The sequence below is a fragment of the Dermacentor albipictus genome, chromosome 7, assembly GCF_038994185.2.
Source record: "Dermacentor albipictus isolate Rhodes 1998 colony chromosome 7, USDA_Dalb.pri_finalv2, whole genome shotgun sequence".
NCBI classification, from domain to species: Eukaryota; Metazoa; Arthropoda; class Arachnida; order Ixodida; family Ixodidae; genus Dermacentor; species Dermacentor albipictus.
The window spans coordinates 56,319,824-56,341,726 of record NC_091827.1 but is presented as its reverse complement, the minus strand read 5'-3'; the positions used below and the strand labels follow the sequence as shown (position 1 = coordinate 56,341,726).

At 44.0% G+C, this 21,903-nt stretch overlaps 1 protein-coding gene across 4 annotated transcripts in view; it reads left to right on the top strand.

The window, feature by feature from the left end:
- Positions 1-2,291: 2,291 nt before the first annotated feature.
- Gnpat (dihydroxyacetone phosphate acyltransferase) overlaps positions 2,292-21,903 on the top strand; it is a 40,593-nt gene continuing 20,981 nt past the window's right edge. The window contains exons 1-8 of one of the 4 annotated variants that reach the window (XM_065438356.1): positions 2,292-2,514; positions 3,859-4,110; positions 7,863-8,039; positions 9,436-9,565; positions 11,574-11,777; positions 14,040-14,191; positions 16,461-16,591; positions 21,289-21,539. In XM_065438356.1, coding sequence (XP_065294428.1) covers positions 3,916-4,110; positions 7,863-8,039; positions 9,436-9,565; positions 11,574-11,777; positions 14,040-14,191; positions 16,461-16,591; positions 21,289-21,539 — 1,240 coding nt within the window. In that variant the 5' untranslated portion in view covers positions 2,292-2,514; positions 3,859-3,915. Of the gene's footprint in view, positions 2,515-2,548; positions 2,686-2,713; positions 2,857-3,846; positions 4,111-7,862; positions 8,040-9,435; positions 9,566-11,573; positions 11,778-14,039; positions 14,192-16,460; positions 16,592-21,288; positions 21,540-21,903 lie in introns of those variants that run through there. The other 3 variants (XM_065438352.1, XM_065438354.1, XM_065438353.1) reach the window with 3 other exon arrangements.

The following is a 21,903-nucleotide window of genomic DNA, read 5'->3' as shown; positions in this document are numbered from 1 at the left end:
AGGGCTCATTCATTTGGATTGACCCTGTTTTTTGAGAAGTTGCCCTGCTGTATTTTTCCTTGCACTTATAGTACTGTCTGAAGCCACCTCAGGTGGTCTTCGAAATTCGTGGCAAAGACTGAAACATCATCCAAGTAGACAAGACAACTGCGCCACTTCACTCCAGCCAAAACTGTGTCTATCACACACTAAAATGTTGCAGGCGCTGACCAAAGTCCAAATGGCATCACCTTGAGCTTGATGGCTGTGGAATTGGCAGACCTGCCATGGTAGTGCCGTGGTTATGGCGTCCTGCTGTTGAGAATGACTGCGGTGGTGTGTTTGCCGACCACCTTGGCTGCTTCTTACGGGGGGGCCGAATTCATATATGCTCCGAGCTTTGGGTGCAGGGGTGTAGCCAGAGGTGGGTGCACATCAAAGAACCCCACTTGGGCAAAATTCGTCCATACTTCACCACTATGTATCTCTTATGGTCAGTGTGCTGCTTCAGGATGTTAAAATCAATCAATAAATTAATCAACCAAGCATTTCTGAGTTAATCAAAGTTCTCTTTTTTTTTTTCGTGAATCACAATGCGTTATATATCACCGAGAAGTGGTGTCCTAGCTCTGTCTTCTTTGCACTTTTTACTTTGTATTTGAGCAATTCAATTAATAAGGGGGTGTGAGGGGAGTATTGCCAGCATTTGAACAATCTTGAAGTATAAGAAAGCAGACGAGACCAATTAATTGGCGTCCTGTGTGGGCTGCAACTGCTACAGTCGCTCGAGACGCAATGCATCAAAATTTAACAAGTTCATGAAATAAGTAGTTTTTCTTGGACGACAGTAGTCTGTGTGCAGCTGGGATCACTTCAAAGAATAAAGTTACTATATATAGGGAGAGAACCTTCATGGCTGACCAGTGCTCATTTAAATTAGTTTTTAAAAACATTTCTGCCAACCTTTAGAGAAATAGCATCTGCTTTATATTTACTCAAATGGATTCTAACACATTTTATTGTTTTTCTGCTTGTATGGGTAATGCACATTTGTGTTGGTGAGACAAAGTGAATGTGCTAGCTGCTGCCACTTGTACTAATGAGAAAAAAATAATGTGAACACACTAGGAGAATGCAAAGCCCAAAAGGCCTATGAGAATATGAGTTACATACATTTTGTTCATGATTTATATTTCTTAATTGTCACTCATGGCCAACATAGCGCGTGTGTAGTTGTAGCGTACATCTGTGATGACAGAAGCACAACATATATATGTTTGAGTGTGCACAATGGGCTCACTAATAGCAGAACCTTGGAAATGTTGAGTGAAACCGATTTTAGACGCATTTGTGCCTGAATATACGACTTATGCCTTTTTTTGTTGTTACGATGCAATGGATTTCCTAAAAATTATGTTGAACAACAGTGGGACTTAACAGACAGTCCAAACAGGAGGCCTTGCTTTTGCTGTGCTTGCTTGGTTGCTTACGTCATCTATATCGTGAACATTTTTCATCATTGCCATGTCTCATGCTTAGTGCACCTTCTGAATGGAATAAAGCAGTGCACAATTCTGTTGTTCATTTGGTGTGCATCTTAAGCCGACTTTCAAGCTGTGCATGCTTTCGAGAATACCTACAGACATTCGTACTACCAGGCGAGACAAAACAGAAGTCTTGTATTAAAAAATAAAAATACCTCCCTCCCCCTTTTTTAATTCGTTTTACAGAAACGAGGCATTGGTTTTACATTTGGGACACTTGTAAGTGAGCGCGATGCTCCCAATGTACACGAAGGAAGTTGTGTGTTGCCGATTAAGATTATGGTACAGTTCAATTATTCTTGCTCCGTAAGCGGCGTTGACACCTTTGTGCACCTTGTCTCGCAAACATAAAAATTATATATATATATATATATATATATATATATATATATATATATATATATATATATATATATATATATATATATATATATATATATATAAACAGTGTAGTTATAACCAGCTAAAACTCTGGGAAAATCAATCGCACGCATTGCATGGTTTCGGTTTTCGTCTGCCTTTCAATTTTGTTCAAACTAATGCGCGGTAAATATTTAAGTCAACACTTTTCCAGTAATCACACGGACGAAAAATAATAGACGTATACGATACTGTAATCTCAACGACGTCTTGGTCCTTAGTAGCGAACACGTGCACGAAAGCGACCCCCCCCCCCCTCCCACACCCCTCCGGAAACGAAGCGAGCGGCTCGGCCAGGCTCGGCTATTGAGTGGCGTGATGATCGCCGACCAATCCGGTAGCAGCACAACACTCCAAAAAGAAAAGAAACAAAGAATCAACGAAAAGGAAGGGCGAAATGCAAAACAGAAACGAGAACCGCGCCCCTCTACCGGCTTGCCCGATACATCAGCGCTTTGGCAATGATCCTGGCACTTGGTGTACGCTCATTTGAGCGTTAATCGACTCGATTGAAGGAAAAAAAACTGCATTCCTACACCGCTATGTCGTCGATGCCGATGCCGACGTAAAGGTGACTGGTTTCTCTGGCTATCAAACGCACATGCACCCGTGCATGCAGTTTTCCTCGGTGCCTGCGGCGTTTTGAAAGCGTGTGGCTTTCCAGCTCAATAGCGTGGTTTTTACGGAGATCTTGGCGCCTTTTTTTATTCTATGGCCTGCGCACTTCAGTGATCGACGCTTGGTAGAGTGTTCTCGCTCGAGTTCAATATTTTCGTCAATTGCCCGTGGTCACTCTGCTTGCACGCTTTTTCTGTGTTTACCGGCATACTTTCTGGAACGTTAGTGCTTTATCCGGAGATCCCAGCGAACGTTTGTGTCATTATACCCCAGAGCATCGGAAAGGCCCTTTCTGGTACCTTGTTTTCACCCTATATTCTTTGAGACGGTCATATGGGCCATACGCGTATAGCACGACCGCGCTGTAACCTCTGTCGTTCGCGCGCCCTGTCTACCTACTGATTTCAGTGTTTGCGGCAAATTCTGCTCAGACATCGCAAACATTTGGGTGTTTTACGAAGTCAGAACGTTGAAAGCGGAGGAGTGTTGTTTTGTTGAAATTTGATGTAACAAACGTACTGCAGTTTCTGATTGAGAACATTTCGTGCGTGTGATTGTACAGTTATATTAGTGACACCAAGGCCAATGTCACAAATGCTAAAAAAAAAAAATCGTAACCAACGTGGCGACCAAAACTAAATTGCAATCGATGTGCATCCACGTGTTTCGAAAGGCATAAACATGACACTTCTGTTTTACCTTGTTGCGTTCAATATTCTGATCCTTCAGCCTGGTGTAACCATTGAAAATAATTGAGAATGAGAATGAATTGAAAATTGAGAATGCATTTGACTTTTCCCCTTTTCCCTGCTTGCTTTTTCCATAGGTTATGTACAAATGGGGAGATGTATGCATGATGTACAGTACAGTTTCGTCTTATGACGTAATGATGTAGCTTATGATGTCTCGCCCCATACTTCTCCTAGGGAACATGCTGCCTCCCTTAAAGAGAGGATGAAATAAATCTGTCATCGCAGAATATTTCAAGTAGTAGTTGTGTTGAAATACTCACTTAATAGTGCTCATTGATTGGCACTGTTAAAATAGCCAGAGATTTCGTTTATAGACCTTTCACATTATTATGTTTTCCTCTCAAGCTTCGATAACAGTCCTCTTTTTGACACGTGCTTAGTTCACAGTTATCAGTAGCAAGAAAAGATGCTTTGTAACACGTGAACTAAATCCAACACCTTCTGCGTAAATTTGTTTTGGTGAAAGCTGCCCAGACTTTAAAGCATGTGCACATTGGCCCTACCAATTTCTCTCTCATGTCGCATTCTTCAAGTCATCTTCGCAGAGACCAGACGAGAGGAGTCTGGAACTGGAGTGAGGCAAGCATAACTCCTTTGCCGCCATGAGCACCGGCTACATCACGCTGAATGGCGAGCGATTCGACGACATTCTCGCCGACCGGCGCACGGTGGGAGACCTGTCGTGGTGCACACGGGATTGGAGCTGCCCCAAGTACCGCTTCTTTGGCAACCGGACGCCACAGCAGATCAAGCAGGAGGTGCTGGGCAGTGCGCGTGTCCAGACGGCAATCGCCAAGGTAACAGACTTGAGCTGCTGAACCATGAGTTTATGGAGCATGAACCCTCTGAAAAGTTTGCTGCAACCAGGGCGCTCCCGCCTTCTCAGACACCATATTTTGCAAAGAATAACCCGTTGAAGTTATCGATGTTTTTTTTCTTGCACCATAGCTGATTTGAAAAGTTTACCAAAGCTTTTTTATCCCTGTTTCTGCTTAGTGAACTGAAAGGCCTTGATTAACTCTTCATGCTGCTTTGTGCGGTGCCAGCTGAGAGCAAGAAGTATAGGGCGATCCGAGGGGCTCACACACCTTTCTTTGTGCCCATGTTCCTTGTGTTATCCCCTCACTAGCTTGCGTCAAATTTCATTTTTCTTTATAAGTGTGGCTAGCCCTTGAGGGAGCAGACACATGAAGCAGCCATTTGGGCTGAGCAGCCAACCTGGCCAACAAGAAGAATGCTTGTGTCATGTTCCCTCTTGGAGTCTTCGGGACTCGCAGTACCGTATGCTGTATTGTTGTGACTCTGAGTTCCAGCAGTGTGTTGTAATCTTTGTTTTTTGATAACTTGACAGAATATGTACATCGCTAAGTTATGCGGGCAAAATAAGCTTAAGGAATTTGAAGAAGGAGGTTTCAAACAGGCTGAAATGTAGCATCTAACATACAGTTGAGGTGGAGAGGTTTTGGACATAAATAGATCAACAGCACGTGGGACAGGAGATACAAGAGTTCATGAGAGTGGCTTGTTGGGCTAGTTGGTACATGGTTATGCTAGGAGAATGCCAGCAAACTTTAGAGTAGGAAAAAATCGAGAGGCAGACATAGACAAAGAGACAGGAAGGTGGCTGCCACCTTCCTGTCTCTTTGTCTATGTCTGCCTCTCGATTTTTTACTACTCTAAAGTTTGCTGGCATTCTCCTAGCATAGATACAAGAGTAATGGGTGACGGGCTATTTTTCCTGTGCTGTCCTCTCCAGTTTGTTGTGTGCTGTTACTCGATACAGTCGACTCTCATTTAATTCGACCGTTGTGGGACTGCAAATTATGGTCGACTTCCGTTAAAGGCCAAATTAAAGAATGTCAGCAAAAAGAATGAATCAAAATCCTTTTTGTTATTGCATTGTGACACGACACAAAAAGTAGAGGCAATGGATTGCTTCACAGGTGGAAGGAGCGTCACCCACTAAAAAGTAAAAAAAAAAAAGTTATATAAAATATCTTTTGAGCCTAGGAAAGCAGTAGTATTGTATGCTAAATTTCTAGGGTTTTCAACCTCGTATGCTTATATAGTGACCACTACGTGCCTGATGGGGCGCCGGTGCGATTCGGTGGGGATTGAATTAACCGAAATGGCGCGCTTTTGAGTTGGCCTAAATGAGTTTTGCTTACATAGCAATGCACAATTTCTTGCCGGGACTTTTCAGTGGGTACGCGAAAAGTTCTGTTAATTGAGGTCAAATTAACAGAAGTTGACTGTATTTAGCAACATGTACCATATAGCCGAAATTAGCACTCTTTTTCCATGAGATAAAATCTGACTGCAGATTTCTTGCAGCGAGCACAACTGTCTATCATGACCTGTGTGGATGTGATTGCGTGTTTTCTCTTTTTCTTTTTAGTAAATACTGCAAGCTGTTGTCAAGCCCAAGCAGAGTGAAGAAGTAAACATAGAATACAATGAGCAGCATATAAAGCATATAATATAAATGTATCTCATGAAAGCTAGTTTTAATTACTTAATTACAAATTGTAAATACAAATTGTGTGTTGTGCAGGGACATGTTATGAGCAGGGTACATATTGAAGTTGATGTCTGCAGTAATGTTAACGAAAGATTCAACCGGTGTAGAGGGGAATTACTACCTCTGGTAGCTTGTTTCGGTAGCCTCTTGTGGCTGGAAACAAGTCATATTTCAGAGAGTCAATGTGACCTGTGGTTAATTTCGCTATGTTACGCTGTTGACCCACGTGGAGTGAATGCCCTCTGAGGTCATGTACGCTTTTCTGTCGTGGATCCCGTATGGGTTTCTTTTGTAGCAATTGCTATGATTGGGTGGATGTCTCATTTTCCCTTTATTAAATAAAGCCCATAGATAAATTTCCATCTCGACGAGCCAGTGGCTGAAGTTCAGCTTTCATAATTGACTGGCTAACACTGGTCCACCTTGAATAATGTGAAAAAAACTAAGCGCACTGTTAATTGTGTTTGTTTTAGTTTTTATGTTATAAATATTTCTGATGCAGGCTCCGAACTATATCATTGTATTGTCAGATGGGTCTTACAAGAGATTTCTAAGCTTTCAATTTAATGGTGATCTTTCTCTTTGCAGTTTTCTTTTCAGTTGTAATAATTTACCTTGAGCTTTGCAACGAATTTTATTATGTGGGCTTCCTAACTAAAAAGCTGTTTGTTACAGTTACCCAAAGATACTTTTTATACAAAGTTCTGGTTACTGGAGTATCGTCTAATGTGCACATGAAGTCAAGCAGGTGTTTGTGTTTAATATTCGAGGAACTGGTGGGGCTAGCCAGTGAAGGTGAGGTGACTCCACAGTAATGTACCCAACACTTAACAGGAAAGCAGAAAATACTATAATCTGTAATGCGCGACAAGTAGCAACATGTTTATCTCAACTACTACTTGTTCATTTCAACCACAAATCATTCTTTTCAGTCACTTATGTGTTTGGATTTTGTCCAACGTTGCGCATTGTTTACTTCTGTTTGTCAGTCATTTGTTGTTTCACGAACAATCACAACTTAAAGTATGTAATCGTTAATTTTTTTTTTCCCTTGGCTGATCTGTTAATCCTCTGTGTATATACAGAAGCGAGCTAGTGTTCGGTACATCATGCTGTAGTGTGGCACCAATCGCACAATTTAAAACATTTTTATAAGCATGCCAAGAGAGATATGGAGATAAGTGGTCCCCGTGATTTGGCTCTACTTGCTGCACTAATTCAGGGAGCGCAGTGCATTTGACCTCGATTTGATGGCGCAATGCATGCTCCATTGCACTATGCTCGTTGATACGACTTGGTGCAGGAGCCACTGCAGCAGGAAGTTGATGTTTTCTCCTGCACTCGCTAATTTAGAAGTGTAAGCAACGGGCAAGCTCTTGGTAGCCGACGACAGTGCAGGGCTAATTGATTTGTGCTGCGTGGATGCAAATATCTCCCACTTAGGTTGGCAACAATCACGCCAGCTTGTATCTGAAGTGAGGTACAACTTCGATGCATGGCTTGTTTCCAGGGCACACTTGTAAGGGCATGTAATGTGTTAAATTGCTTTCTTTCGAGAGCCTTTCTGTCTGGACATATTTTCTGACAAAAAAGAAATGTTGCACTGTCTACTGCACTCAAGAGAACTGGCTCAGGTAGTACAGCCAAGTTAAAGAGGCCGAAGGCTTGACATATAGTCAGAAGAACTGAAGATGAAATTTGAAAAATTTCAAGATTGTAGGGTGATCAGACTAGTGGTAATTAGTTGCTGAAGATTTCGCTCATTCAAGGCCAAGCAAAGTGTAGTCACTCGCAATGTGGCTTTCACTGCCGCAGTCAGTTTCGGTGTTCCTCTCGTAAAGACTTCGCTGCCGTTGCTCTTCACCTGGCTTTTTGCTGTCTTAGGTGTCAGCCGATGAAGTGCTGTCATGTCGTCAGGCCCTTCATGCTGCTTCACGTGGTAACTAGTTTAAGTGTGCCGAAGGTTGAGAGGATGTCCTCCCCTCTTTCTGACCGTGCATGACACTGTGCTGTCATTGCCCGTTGCAGGTGAGCGCCGAGCAGAAGCGACCGGTCGCGGAGGTGTCGGAGGAGGCCCGCCGCATTCTCGAGCAGATGGGCCACAACATGCGCATGGGCAACATCCGCTTCCTCGGCTACCTGTTCAGCAAGTCATACAAGAGCATGTACCGGGCAATCTATGTCCACTCTGAGGGCATGGAACGGGTGAGAAGGGAGTCTCTACCTCAAGAAATTAGTCATCTTCATGATCCTAATTTATATGCACTGAAGGACGAAGGGTTCTCCGTGCGATCTATAATTCTGTCAGCTTGCTGCTTTGTTATGCTTGCAGATCTCCCGATTCTATCAAATTATCTTATGTTGTTCTCCAACCCTTGGCTGCATTTCCCTTCCCTAAGCACCACATCTCTAACAGACCGCCGGTTATCTGCCTTGCGCATCAATGGAACGCCCAGCTCAGTTTCTGTCTTCTAATCTCAACTGGAATATTGGCTACCCCTGTTTGTGCTTTTAATCTACACCGCTGTCTTCCTCTGCTGTAACGTTAGACTTAGGATTTCTTGCTGCATTGCTCATTGCAGCGTCACTGTCTTATCTCAAGCTCCATTAATCTTTTCTGCCCCATGTATATTGGTACAGATAGAATGAAAGGACTGGTGGCTGGTTAGCGTGTGAGTTATTTGGGGAACTTCTGCAGGAAAGTGTTTGTTGGGCTGGTTAGTACTTACTATTGATTAAATAGGACTTGGGCAAGTTGGAGGGGTGTGCTAAACATTGTTTTGGGGGCAGAAGGAGACATGCAAAGGAAAAACACAGAGACACAAATTATGTGTCCTTCTAGTGTGTGTACTTAAAGTGACACACACTGCATGGGCACAGATGCATGGGCACTTTAAGTAGCATTTGAATGCAATTAGGAAGGGAACACCACAGATTCGTCTGCCTTGCATCTGAAAGGTTATGTGTTATGCGTGCAGCAAAATAAGCCTACAAGGTAATAGAGGGAGCCAAGGTGTGATCAAAAGAGGATGTAGTGCAGGGGCCAGTGGAAATCTTTAATTCAGCTTTTGGGGATAACATCCGTAATAATAATACTAATGATGTCTAGTTCTCTGTTGCTTTGGAAATACCTGCTCTGGAAGTGTACACCTTATTCAGTAATGTCCAATTGCATATCAGAATCTCGTTTAAGTACATATCCGTGTTTCTCACTTTTGTTTTCGGCTTTGTTCTTTTCATACCTTTCTAGTTCAGAATATTCTGAATATATCGTTATAACTTTGTGTCTTATTGCCCTGCGTTGTGAACCTGCACTGGTCAGAGTAACCTTGAATTTGTATTCCTGATTACATGCGTTTTTTTTCTTTATATATCTTCGGAGAATTATCTTTAGCTGGCCAATTTCTTGCAGGCTGTACGCCTTTGATAAAAGTGTTTCAGCTACTAGCAGCTCTCTCTCTTTTATTCTGTGACTTCTCACTTTTCCTTTGTCTCACCAACTTCTCCTGCCATTGACTAGTTCGAGCTAGAGTTTGTCATGTGAAGCTCGCCAAGAGGTGTTTTAAGAATGGCATGTTCCTTTTACATGCCTGTCTTGCAGTACCGGAAAGCTGCTGCTGAAAACCCGGTGCTGCTGTTGCCAACACATCGCAGCTACAATGACTTCCTGCTCATGTCTTATGTGTGCTTCTACTACAATGTGCCACTACCCGTTATTGCAGCGGGAATGGGTATGTACCCGTCGAGTTAAAATTTGTCTTGTGTTGGGAATATCGTGTTTGCTCATGTAATTCATGCCCTTGTGTAAGGCGACAGAGGTGACTCCCACTTTTCGGCCCAAGGATTTGGCAAAAATAGTCCCACAACGCGTCATGCTTGTACTTTGTGCATGGCTGGGCAGGCAGTCGAAATAAGAAAGATAGAAAGAAATAATAGATAAGAAACAAAAGAATAAGAAAGGTGGGGATGTGCTTCTGAAACAAACATGTGCATGTTCTGATTCAGAGAGTAGAATTTATTTTCAGCTGGCTTACTTTTCTCTGTATCCAAGCGGTGGGGAATGTACTCTCTGCAGTCATTCAAATGCGAACCGTGCATTGCGAGATTTTCGTGCGACATAGTGAAAGCCAAAGGGAGTGAATATGCATGACCAACCGTGGTATGTCAGGAGCGGTGTTCGTGACACATCAGGGTTCATCAGATGGCCGTGCACACCTTGTTGCTTTCCTAGTTTGCGCAAAAGACATGCACTTCACTGTTTGCACTTGAACGACTGCAGACAGTACAGTACATGCTCCCATTCTTTGAGATATCATAATCGAAACAGGTCAAATCGATGGTTGGGGTAGGATTGTATCTGTCCATGTAGTAAGGTTACATCAAAACAAAAGAAAGATGCCTACGAAAAAAGACGTTAACAGATGCCAAAAGAAAGCACGTTGACTTTCATGTAAAGTAAAAAATTGCCTTTGGTTGGGTGCCATTTTTCGTTTTGATGTCAGTGAAAATCAGGTGCATGGCCATTGGGCTCCGACATAGTGCTAAATGTTTGCGTCAATGGAAAACTGAAGCACCTTGGCGCAAAATGTATGAGAACAAAAGGAAAAACGACAGTGTATTCCTGATTTTATCGTGTGATTAGCAGTAGAACACTTATACATTCCTTTCCATCGTTTGCTGGCTATGCCGCTGAGACTGCTCGGTTGCGGGTGTTATAGAACTGCATCGCTCTGCACGTTTTTCAAGAAACGCGCATTTAATTAGTGGTGTCTTATTCTGAACAACTTCGCACTGTCAAGCCTACTCCAGACCATTGCGATGCCCTTCAAGAAGCCATGAAGATGACTACTATGTTGGTCTGACTGAACGCTTGAGGTTCTCTGAAGCCCGTGCTTACGTGCTGTATAGATTACTGATTTCCGGCCAGCGACTGCAGTCTGAATACTCTCTTTGACACCTTTTCGTGGAGCAGTTGAGACTAAGGTTGTGTCCGATTGAACATTGTTTGTATACACTTCTTGCTGATGCACTATGCTCTTGTTGCAAATGTGGGCGGGGTACGCTGGGGAGGCTGTGCAAAAAGTGCTCCAGTACCTGCATGTCATTCAGCTCGTTCTGCGGTGAATAGGCCCGGATGTGTGATGCCATTGAAGTAATAATTTCTTCCTTATCGTAGCTCTAACTCGTAGGCAACATTACACCAGATTATGTAACAGGTATGTATTTCTGGATTTTATGTGCCATGTTAGCTCAGCGTCAGGTTGTGGCTTTGGCTGCCACATTCTGACGGCGGCTGAATGCAAAAACGCTTGTGTACCGGGCATTGGGTAGCTGGTGCTTCTAGGTGTCCAACATTTATCTGGAGTCCCTCACTACGAAATGCTCCACAAGCCACTGTGCGGCTTAAATTTAATTATTTATATTGCATGCACTATATTGTGGTTGCGAAGGAAGATGGCATGAAAAGTTGCTCTAGCCTCCACAGGCTGCCACATACGATTACGTCTGCCATATATGACACAGAATACTATAGAGTTTCTAGAAGAAAAAAGGAAATTAAAGCAAAATTTGCTCGTTTGACAGTTCAAGGGAAGGTGTCACATTATCATTTCTCTCCCTTGTCGGGAGCAGTAGAGAGTTTTCTCCGGTGGTTGTACAGAGACGGGCTTGACATTGAAAACGTGGTGCGTGCAGGTTCCTTGCTTATGCCTAACCTTAGCGCGCTTTCTGTCCTCGCAGACTTTCTGGGCATGCCCGCAGTCACCATGCTGTTGCGAAACGGCGGTGCCTTCTTTATCCGGCGCACGTTCGGCACGGACCAACTGTACTGGGAGGTGTTCCGTCAATACATCCACTCTCTCATTGCCGGCTCGGAGCACGCCCTCGAGTTCTTCGTCGAGGGCACGCGGAGTCGCACAGCCAAGTCGCTCTGTCCACGAACTGGTGAGTGATGGCGGACTGTGTTTGTCAATCAGGTGCATTTATTGATCTGGTGCAGTTGCCAGTGTTCACACCTTTGCTTAAAGAGAAAGCCGGAATCGAGAAGGGGGGAAGGGAGTGCCATTTTGTTGTTGTTGTAAGACTTATTGTGTGAAAAAAGTACAGACAAGACGAAAACAAGATAAAGTAGTGATACACCGAGTTAAAACATTGCATGGCTGAAATTTATTGAACTACTTTATATAAAATGTGGTACACTTTTAAGATCTTTGTGCTGTTGTTGGAAATAATTTATAGCCTACGAACAACGCAGCAATATACTTGAACCTCGTGAAGTTGAAAGAGGAGCCAAAATTACTCTGTTATATCCATTACTTCATTATACAGTCGAACCTGGATATATCGAGTCTGAAGGGAATCACAAAAATGTTCAAAATATGGGTAACTCAATATATAAAATGAAAATTTTATACAAACTTTCTTACAATTGCTCGATACACACAATAAGTCATCACATGTGGGTTCAATATATCCAGGTTCAACTGTGTCCATTACGGCTGTTTACTGCAGTGTAAACTTGGAAATAAGAATGCAGCTTTGCGGCCAGCGGAACTGCTACACGGCCACGAGTGCGATGGTATTTGAATAGAACAACAAAGGAATCTTCGGCATGTGCAACACCCGTTTTCTTAGCACGTGAAGCAACAGACTTTACATAGCCGCCTTCTGTTCCATTGTGAGGCTCTTTCTGTTCCGCTTTCCACTTGGCTCATTGTGGTTGAGCAACACGTAGCACAAAACACAGTGCTCCGCTGTGTGATTGAGGAGGCAAGTGAACTTATATTATAGTGAAGACATTATATTGCACAAGATCCTTAGAGATAACAAAATTTGCGTAGATTAATCAGTTTACACAACACTTACACATTTCTTAACCCCTTAACTGCTGTGACGAATTCGGAAAAAAATTTGTAGAAGTGCAAGAAGAAAATTGCCACAAGCCATTGTGTATTACTTTCTTGTTAAAATTGCAAGATACTCAACACACACACCATGTTAAAAAATTGCCAAAATTCACAATGAGTTAACTTATTACTGGCAATTAACGGGTTAACAAAAGTACTCTTTCTGTGCAGCATGCAAAACATGTGAAATAGTTTCTGACCGGAATAACCACAAAGTGGCTAATTGTTCACAACTGCAAAGGGTTAGTGGACTTTTTTTACAAGCCATACTCAGACTAGTCTGAGTATGGCTTGCTGAAACTACCTTCTACCTTGCTTGCAATCCTCAGAGGTGCTGCACCATTGGCCATGGCCTTGCGAGGTCATTTTGCATGTTCCATAAAGTGAGCGTTTGCCCATTATTGTACGAGTCCTGTTCACATGCCATGGAAGCAGGCGAGCAGGATTTGCAGCCAAGGCATTGGATTTTTGAGTCTCCCCATGGAATCTACATGCAAGGTTGTGTTGCTGCAGAAGATTGTGACTGGGGAAGTAAGAAAACAAGACAAAACTATACAGAAAAGAATCCAGACTCCAGTGATTCTTTTGCACATCTAACCTAATGACTGCGAACAGGAGTTGTGAGCCAGAGTCGTGAATAGGTTTAGGAGACCCCTATATGGTCACTGCCTTAGATGTAGGTCAATACAATGTCATTGTCAAGCCTTGGTCATTGTGTCCTGGTTGTCATCCACCCACTGTCATCATTATGCTGCAGCGATTGTCATGCCCCAGTTGCCATCATGCCAGCGTGTTTGTCTCGCTGTTGCAGTAACTGCTGTGACACCACCGTTGTCACACTACTGTCTCTGCCATCGTCGTGCCATCACCAGCATACTGCAGATGTTTTCACCGGTGTCGCACCCTCGCTATTGTCACTGCGCCATTAACTGCTTTGTTGGTGTATTTTTATGTGCCTTGCATGAACAAAAGCAGGATGAACGGGCAAATGAGAGTGACTTATTTCTTAGATGTAAGCTGCTGCTCGCCATAGGAGGCTGAAGCAGATTGCACTTGACAAGCACTAAAGGCATCCAGTTGAAACAGTGTGCTGCATCCTTGTCGTTCTTTCCATTGTGTCCTAGCTCTTTTGTGCATTGTTTATGATAAATTCATTCAGACTTGGACGAATTGCAATCGTTCCGAAAAAATATACTTGTGTAGGTGGCAACTGTCCCCTGCGTTTGTTACGTGGTTCCGGAAGGTTTCTGCAGGACTTAACTCATTTCTCGCTTTGTGCATGGCGCATGTTTCTTTTCAGGTCTGCTGCAGACGGCGCTGGAGATGTTCTTCACCTCACAAGTGTCGGACATCACTGTCATCCCAATCACCATCACATACGACCGCACGCTCGAGGAGAAGCTCTATGCCTTCGAGTTGCTGGGTGTGCCCAAGCCCAAGGAATCCACGTCGGTGAGCAGGAGTACTGGGGTTACATGGCAGCTGTGCGCTAAAACCTTGCTCAGGGCAGTGGGCACATGCAGCTGTTTGCATCTGGAAAACAGCACCATTTGACACACACACACACAGGACAGAGAGCCTGTAAACACCTGGAGCTGGATTTTACTCTGCTGCATTGTGTTTTTCAGCCATGTCTTTGAGAAGTGCAGCATTTTATCGAATGTAACAGACGTATGCGTATATGAATTTTCTTTCATTTTTGTTATATTGTCTGGAATTTCTTACGGTGCAGGAACGAGCAGCGTCATTGTTTTTGCAAGTCTAGAACTGGTTATGAACCCGTCGGGTGACAGGCTTGAAGTCTTGCATAAGGATCAGTCGTCGTCGGACTTAGTGGCAAGCACGCCGTTTCATCACAGTGCCAGGGACGCAGCTGCCCGTTGCACGCAGACGAGTCCAGTGGCAAGTCACACAAAAGTGATCGAACGAGGATATTACTGGCACCATTTTGAAAAGGCTCCCTGTGGTCTATGCGCAGCCAGCAGGCCTCTATTTTGGGTATTTTGCTTATCTCAAAAGTTTGCTTATCTATAAGTCTTTTAATGTGAAAGCATAAAAGGGTTCTCATATGGTGAAAAATCCGGCTTTGGCAGCGTGACCACACAATGGCAAAAAAAAAGGCTACGAACCATCGACCTTTGTTGGGAGTCGAGCCCACTACCCTTGGTACTAATTAAGGTGAAGTTAATGAATGTATTATTAATTAGTATATAGTTAATTAAGGTATAATTAATTAGGATATAGTTAATTAAGGCACTCGAACCCACACCCTTTGGTAGGAGTTTAACCCATGACATTCGGTGTTAAATTAAGGCAAAGTTAATTAAAGCACAGTTGATTAAGGCACTGGAACCTATGACCTTTGATAGGAGTTGAATCATCAACATTTGGTGGGAGTTGAACCCACGATCTTGCATTGTGGCATAATGTGTAAGCATCACGTGATGGTCGTAATGCTTTCGCACTCATCCACCTAGGAATAACAAAGTGCCCTTGAATTTTTCTGATTTTTATAGCTTTGAGTTATCAGGATTTTGCTGCACTTAGATCTAAAATGCATGGAGCTAATGTTACGTAAAGCTATGTATTGTACTGTGTATACCGTTTTCTTTCACCATGAATACCTGCCAACTCATCCGAACTTTATATTATGTTTACAAATTTGGGTTCATTCTACGATTCTGCATAGGGTGTGTCACGTTTTACAAAATAAATTCTGAGCACGAAAAAGTTTTTAAGATGTTGAAAGGTGAGCAGGTGCAATAATTGCAAAAAAAGACCGCATGCAAGAGAAAGATATTGTGACAGTACCCCTTGTGGCTGCGGACAATGCTGCCTTTATAAGAGGGGGGTACCTGCTTCAAGCATTTTTATTCACACAAGTTGTTGAAGCAGACGAAACGAGCTACAGCAAAGCTGTCAAAAAAGTCACTGTGATCTAAAAAGTTTGTTGCTTGTCAGTGTTTGTTGTTCCAAGTGTGCTGCAACTTTCGTGCTGCGTCTGAAAGAAGCTTTCAGGGCAATCATTTAAAAAATTTCTGCTATCAACACTCCCTGCGGTGTCCTGGGCTGGGATAAGGTGAGGCTATTCCAATCTGTTTTTATTCTAGATCCACCATAGCCTTTTGCGATAGGTCAGATTGGCTCCATTGAGCCATTTGAATCATTTGGTCTATCATGGAGGGCTAATGCCAGATTTGGAATAAAGGAGATTAGGATCGTTTTACGTTATCCTGGCCTTGTCCGCGGGCTCTGCACCTATGTTAAGCTTCGCAGGTCGGCAGGTATAACCACGTGTCGCACTACTGTACGTTACCGTGACAAATGGCAGGTGGTGCGCTGTGTGAAGCTGTGCGATGACTGTGCTCCTACGAACATGTCGCTCCCGCTGTCCGGTGGTTAATAGGTTAATTTCTGATGTCATCTATGTATCGATTGCTTTATTACTGTGGCTCTTACTTATGAATTCAACGTTGTGCCAAATTACATGGCGCAGTCTTTTCTCTTGCTGTTGTATAGCGTGTGCCGTATTTTGGCCGCAAATACAGGTAGTGTGAAAGGTTGCCCTAGCCACCACAACATTGCCCGCTATGTGTGAAACAGTGTTGTGGCATAAATCTATAGGATTTGTGCACTAGTCACACAAATTTAATAGATTTATGCCAACAGAGACCTTTTGTGACTCATAGTATCTTGTTTCTGCTCTCCCCATTCTCTGTAGGGCCTAGTGAAGGCCCGGGGCATCCTGAACGACGACTACGGCAACATCTTCATCAAATTTGGCTCCCCTGTGTCGGTCCGGCAGTTTTGCGGTCGCTCGGTTGACCGGTCTGTTCACAGCATGCACCCAAGGTGGGTGGCTTTAAGCATGTTGCATCACATCTCACAGAGTCCAAACTCATTGCTCCTAATCCCCTATCGTTGTGCTGGGTTTAGTTGTTCATTATTTGGAGACCTTCATGCCGTCCTATTGAGAGACATGGCAAAGTTGTTAGAGCAAGCTAGTGTCTGAGTTTCAGCAACTGATTTGGGCATCTTTAACCCGCCGTGGTTGTGCAGTGGCTACGGAATTCTGCTGCTGAGCATGAGGCTGAGGGTTCGGTTCCCTGTCGCGGCAGCCACATTTAGATTGGGTAGAATGCAAGTGCTCTCATGTACTTAGTGCAGTGTTTCTTCGGGATTTAAAGCTCCTCGATCAGTCTGTCATTTCAACTCATGCAAGCTGTGTTGGGATATGTTGAGTTGTTTTGCTGATTAACACTTTTCTGTGTGTGGGAAAATAGCCAGTTTTTGGGTAGTCTACTAAAGATTTTGATGAAAGGGTTAAAGGGTGACTAAAGGCAAATATTAAATCAATGTGGGCTGTTATAATATCATTCCAGAAACCTTGCAGTGCTTGTTTCTTGTCAAGAAATAACTTGCGTTGAAAAGCAAATTGCATTTGCAGGGGTCCGCATACCCCTAGTGCAATTTGAATCGCCCGCCCCCGAATGGGGAGTCATGACGTTGCATTCGCCATCACCGTCATTTACTGCCATCGGTGAGTAAAATGGCACCCGACAGCCAGCGCTACGGTTTCTTGCTCAAAAGGCAAAGGTGCGGCAAGAAACCGAGCTAAGACAGAGCCGATGGTGTGAAAGAGGAAGGTAAAGCGTGAGTCGAGTCATAAACACAATATTTGACGCCTTGTTGCGATGGGCCTCGTTCTCTGATACTTGCAGTTTGTGCAAGTTTTGTGATCCAGCAAAACGAGCGCTGCACCACACGATAACGAAATTACTGAAACGTGAAAGCGCAGGCAGTGCAAAGTCGAGCAAAAACGAAACCTTTTGACCGCCTGTGTCATTATCAAAGGTAGCGTCAAAAAGTATTTTTTCTCTTTTTCGAGGAATTGAATAGAAGTAATCAAGTAGTGTTTTCTTCCAGCTTATAATGCAATGCTATCTTTTTATTATGAGTGGTTGGTAGAGTACTAGCGACACAATTATAATGAGGAGTACCTACGTTAGCAGGCTAGTACATCAATGTCCCGGGCGAGTCTCAAATCATGTCCTGCATTTAACCTCAATTCCTCGATTACTGAAGCTCTGCTCTCAATCCTATTGACACTTAAGTGTTTTCTAGCATTATTTCATCACTTCAGCTTGCCTTAATGCCTTAGTGTGTCCTTTTAAGATCTGGCATGTCTGATACCACATATAAGGACCTATCAGTTATAACAATGAGCTGAATTAAGAGTTTCAACTTATACATCAGGGCTATGAGAAAAAAAAAATCCCATATACAGTATAACAATATGTTATGACCTCAAGCCGATACAATAATAAAAATTTTGCCTTCTGGACGGCGTTTTTCATGCAGACTGAGCTTGAGATTTTGTGTTGCTAAGTTCTCCTAAACGACCGAAGCCGAGGTGGTGCGATAAGTTTGGCTACGCGAGTTCGTATCTGTAGCCATTACTACGCAGTGCGTCCCGTTCACGCGCCGATTGCGAAAGCCACGGTAAGCGTTGCTCTGCTGGCTAGAGGAACGGGTGTGCTGACCGGGCGTAGGTCACCACTTCTCTGCATCATGATGTGAAAATGGTGCGGCTGTCAGCAGAATGGCGCTGCGCCGCACATCGATGTGCATTGCACGTATGCGGTGCAGACAAGAGGTGTGTTTGAGGATATTGCTCCCGTTGATTTCAGCTGCGGTATGATGTACGCTTCCAAGGTCGTTTTGAGCAGCGCAACCAAAGATGGATGGGAAATTCAGTTTTTGTCAGAAAACACGAAATGCTGCATTTGTTTTTCTAGCTTATATGTAACCTGGCACTGCTGTTTTAATGGTTTCGAACAAGTGCAGTGGTATTTTGCAGTTTTAGACTTTGAACTAGCGCGCAGCTTTTTCCATGGATTCGGTGCAGTTAAGTATCGTTTGAATCAAATAAGTAATGAGGTTCAACGTCCAGAAGCAATTAACACGTGTGCTATGAGAGAAGCCGCAGTGAGAAACTCTGGAATACTCATTGGCCGGCTGTGGTTATTTAACATGCACATAAAGCTTGCTACACGGGTGTTTTGCATTCCAACTCTATCAGGATGTAACCGCCATGGTAAGTAGTATTCGAATCTATGACCTCATCCTCAGCAGCACAATGATAATCACTGAGCCATCGCTGCCTGTAACAACCATTTGGAGCAATTAAGGATGTTGCCCATGGAGCTACACTTACTGCTCTCATGCATATAATAAAGTCTTGATGTCATTTGCCTTTCCTAAAAGATGAAAACTATTCGCTACTTTTTATGCCATATAACTGGCAACATTTTGTCTATTTCAGCAATGACCGAACTTACCTTTCCTTCAGACTTAGCTGTCAGTTCCTTGCTTAGACACTCACATGCTTCCAATCGAACTTTATTGAGGGCGATGTTGTAGTGTAATTTCGCGCAAAAAGAAAATGCGGCAGCCGTAGAATCTTTCGCTGCCGGATCCCATGTGCCTGGGGCAACACATACACGCAGACAAGATTCGTAAGCGCCGGCGCAGAAATAGTGAAGTCGTCGCGATTTGTGCAGGCTTCATTCATAGTTCGTTTCTGTGATCTCTCCGTTTATTTGCAGTCTTAATCACGTTTTGTGATTGCGGTCCCGAAGAATGTGTTGCTATTAATTTCTCGGGTCTCATATTATGGAGATGAGTGAAAGCAACATATTAGCGCATCTTTGGTAAACTGTTTCTAAGCCTGTCACATATGGGTAAATTACGCTTGAGGAACTTTTCTCACAAGTGTCGTTCACACGTAAGTGGTGTCTGCTGTCCCTCTTGTTGGTGCTGAGAACAGTGCTGCTTTAGATCCCATGACTTATGGTTCAGAGCGAAGAAATAATCGTGCATGACGATCTTCTTGAGACAAAAATACCGCCACTAATCGGTGCGGTCTCCAGTAATTCAGCCTTTGAGATGAGCTTGTGCTAATGCTGCCACTCATTTTTTTTTTTTCATCAAGGGATGCCACACCATTTCAATCACTTCCGAATGCGCAATAACAGAATCCGTAGCTCCTCACTGTGCAAACTAATGGCTACAGATGACAACTCTTCACTCGGTGTGCTTTACTCGTTGCGCGCTGTGTGCCACAAGTACCAAATGACACGTGCTGCTCAACACCGTTCTACTGACTGCGGTGACTTTTTTTGCGTCATGATGCAGACAAGTGGTGGACTACGTTCCAGATGGGTCGGTCGGCGTAGCTACTCATCTAGCCGCAAGTCGCATTGCAACCATCGCAAGTCGGTGCAGCACGCCACATGATGGTGCCATCTGCTTTACATCCACATTGCCCACGATTGTGCTTTGTGCACGTCCAGAGAGAGAGAGAGATGAAGGGGGGGGGGGGGGCTAAAAGCATAGCAGGCTGGTGGCGGCCAGCTTTTCTACAATCTCTCTCTTTCTCAGCTAGTGCAGAAACTATGCCAAGAATGTGCCGTGGAAGCAGTCCCCCAGCAGCGGACGACCTATTTTGTAGATGATGACGTTGACAAAGTGCAAAGCTATGTCGCTTGAGATGAAGCTGTAAATTTTTCAGAACTCAAAGAAGTACGTGCTCACACAGTTGACAATATGGACGATTCTGAAAAACAGGAGTGCCGCAATTATGAAGGCTGGAACCAGTGGCCATGCTTATTAACGAAAAAGGTGGACTTTGTTCACCAATGCAAAACTACCCATGGTAGACAAACTAACACCGTGGAAGCATTTGACATTATTGAGCTCTGGGAGCACGTTGCTACTGAAGATGAAACAGGTGGCACTTGGATGGAAGAGTTGCCGAGTGCAGATAGTGCTGCCTTGTTCTGCCAAGAAATCTCCGACGTGGCGATCAATGTTGCAACAGGTGACGTTGTGCGACGGAGGTAATGACAGCAGCACCAGTGATGACGAGATGGTTGACAGTGGCCCATCTTTGACCCCGAACCTGATGTTCACACAGAGTGCGCTTTTGTCGATCGAGTCGTGCACGCCAAAAGTTTGCGACCATTGTTTGCACAGCAGCTGAATGTATTGCACATTGCGGTTGTAAACCTGAAACTGCAGCAAAAGCAGGTGACCATTTCTGACTATTTCAGTGCACTAATGCTTGACACGTTATTTAGAGCTATTAATAAACGTTGTGTTTTTCACGACCCTCTTTCTACCTCTATTCTTTATTGTAAATGGCAAATTTGGGTTCAAAGCTACAGGGGTATGTCTGGGAGATTTTTTGGGGGCAGTCCAGATATAGCATGGATCACGTATAACAATAGAATTTTTCATTCTTTTTGATATCTCTATAAGTTGACTGCACTATGCTGTTAATGGTTCTTGTAAGAAATGGGTGAGAGCCTTGTCAAACTGCCCAATGGCAGATTCTTTTTCCCCTTACTTGTGTTCTCATCAGCGCACGAGGTAAACAATTACAGTTGCGCTAACTTGCTGTGTTACAGTCTCGAGTCTACAGTTGTTTTCTCATTTGTTGCACGCAGTTTCTTCATTGTTGCACGTTTCTTCTTTGCCTGCTCCAGATTCGAGACCCACGTGACCGCCGAGGAGACCGCAGTCTGCACCCGCCTTGCCCACTGGGTGGTCCGGGCTCACCACCGGTCCCTGGCCCTGTCGGCCTTTCCCCTAGTCTGCCTCTGCTACCAGGCACGCGTGAGTCGGCAGCGCGGCCGGGGGCTGTCGCAACCTCGGGTCATGCTTCACGATCTGGCTGATGAGGTTCTCTGGCTGCGGGAACTGGTCCAGCGCCTGGGTGCTCTGGTCCACCTCAAAGGTTGGTGCTCTGGGTGTCGCGAGAGGGGATTCAAACGAGTGCCTGTGCTTGTTCAACTGCCATAGAAAGGGTGTGATCAAGAGGAATTCGATTGTTGGTGCCAAGCAAAACCAACACGTAGCGAAGCCAAGAAAATTAACTTCACTAGAGTTTGCCGTTGGACTGGATGCCAAGAAAAGCACAGTGGAAGTTAACACTTACAATGACAGCTGTTGTGGACTCACTTCCCTGGCCGTTTTGATGTGCACCATTGCCCACTGCTTTCTATAGCTGGAATTCTTTGCGAGCAAGTTACAAAGAAAAAAGGAAGAGAAAAGTTCTCATTGCGTCACGAGGATTTGAACTTACGACCACCAGATTGGCA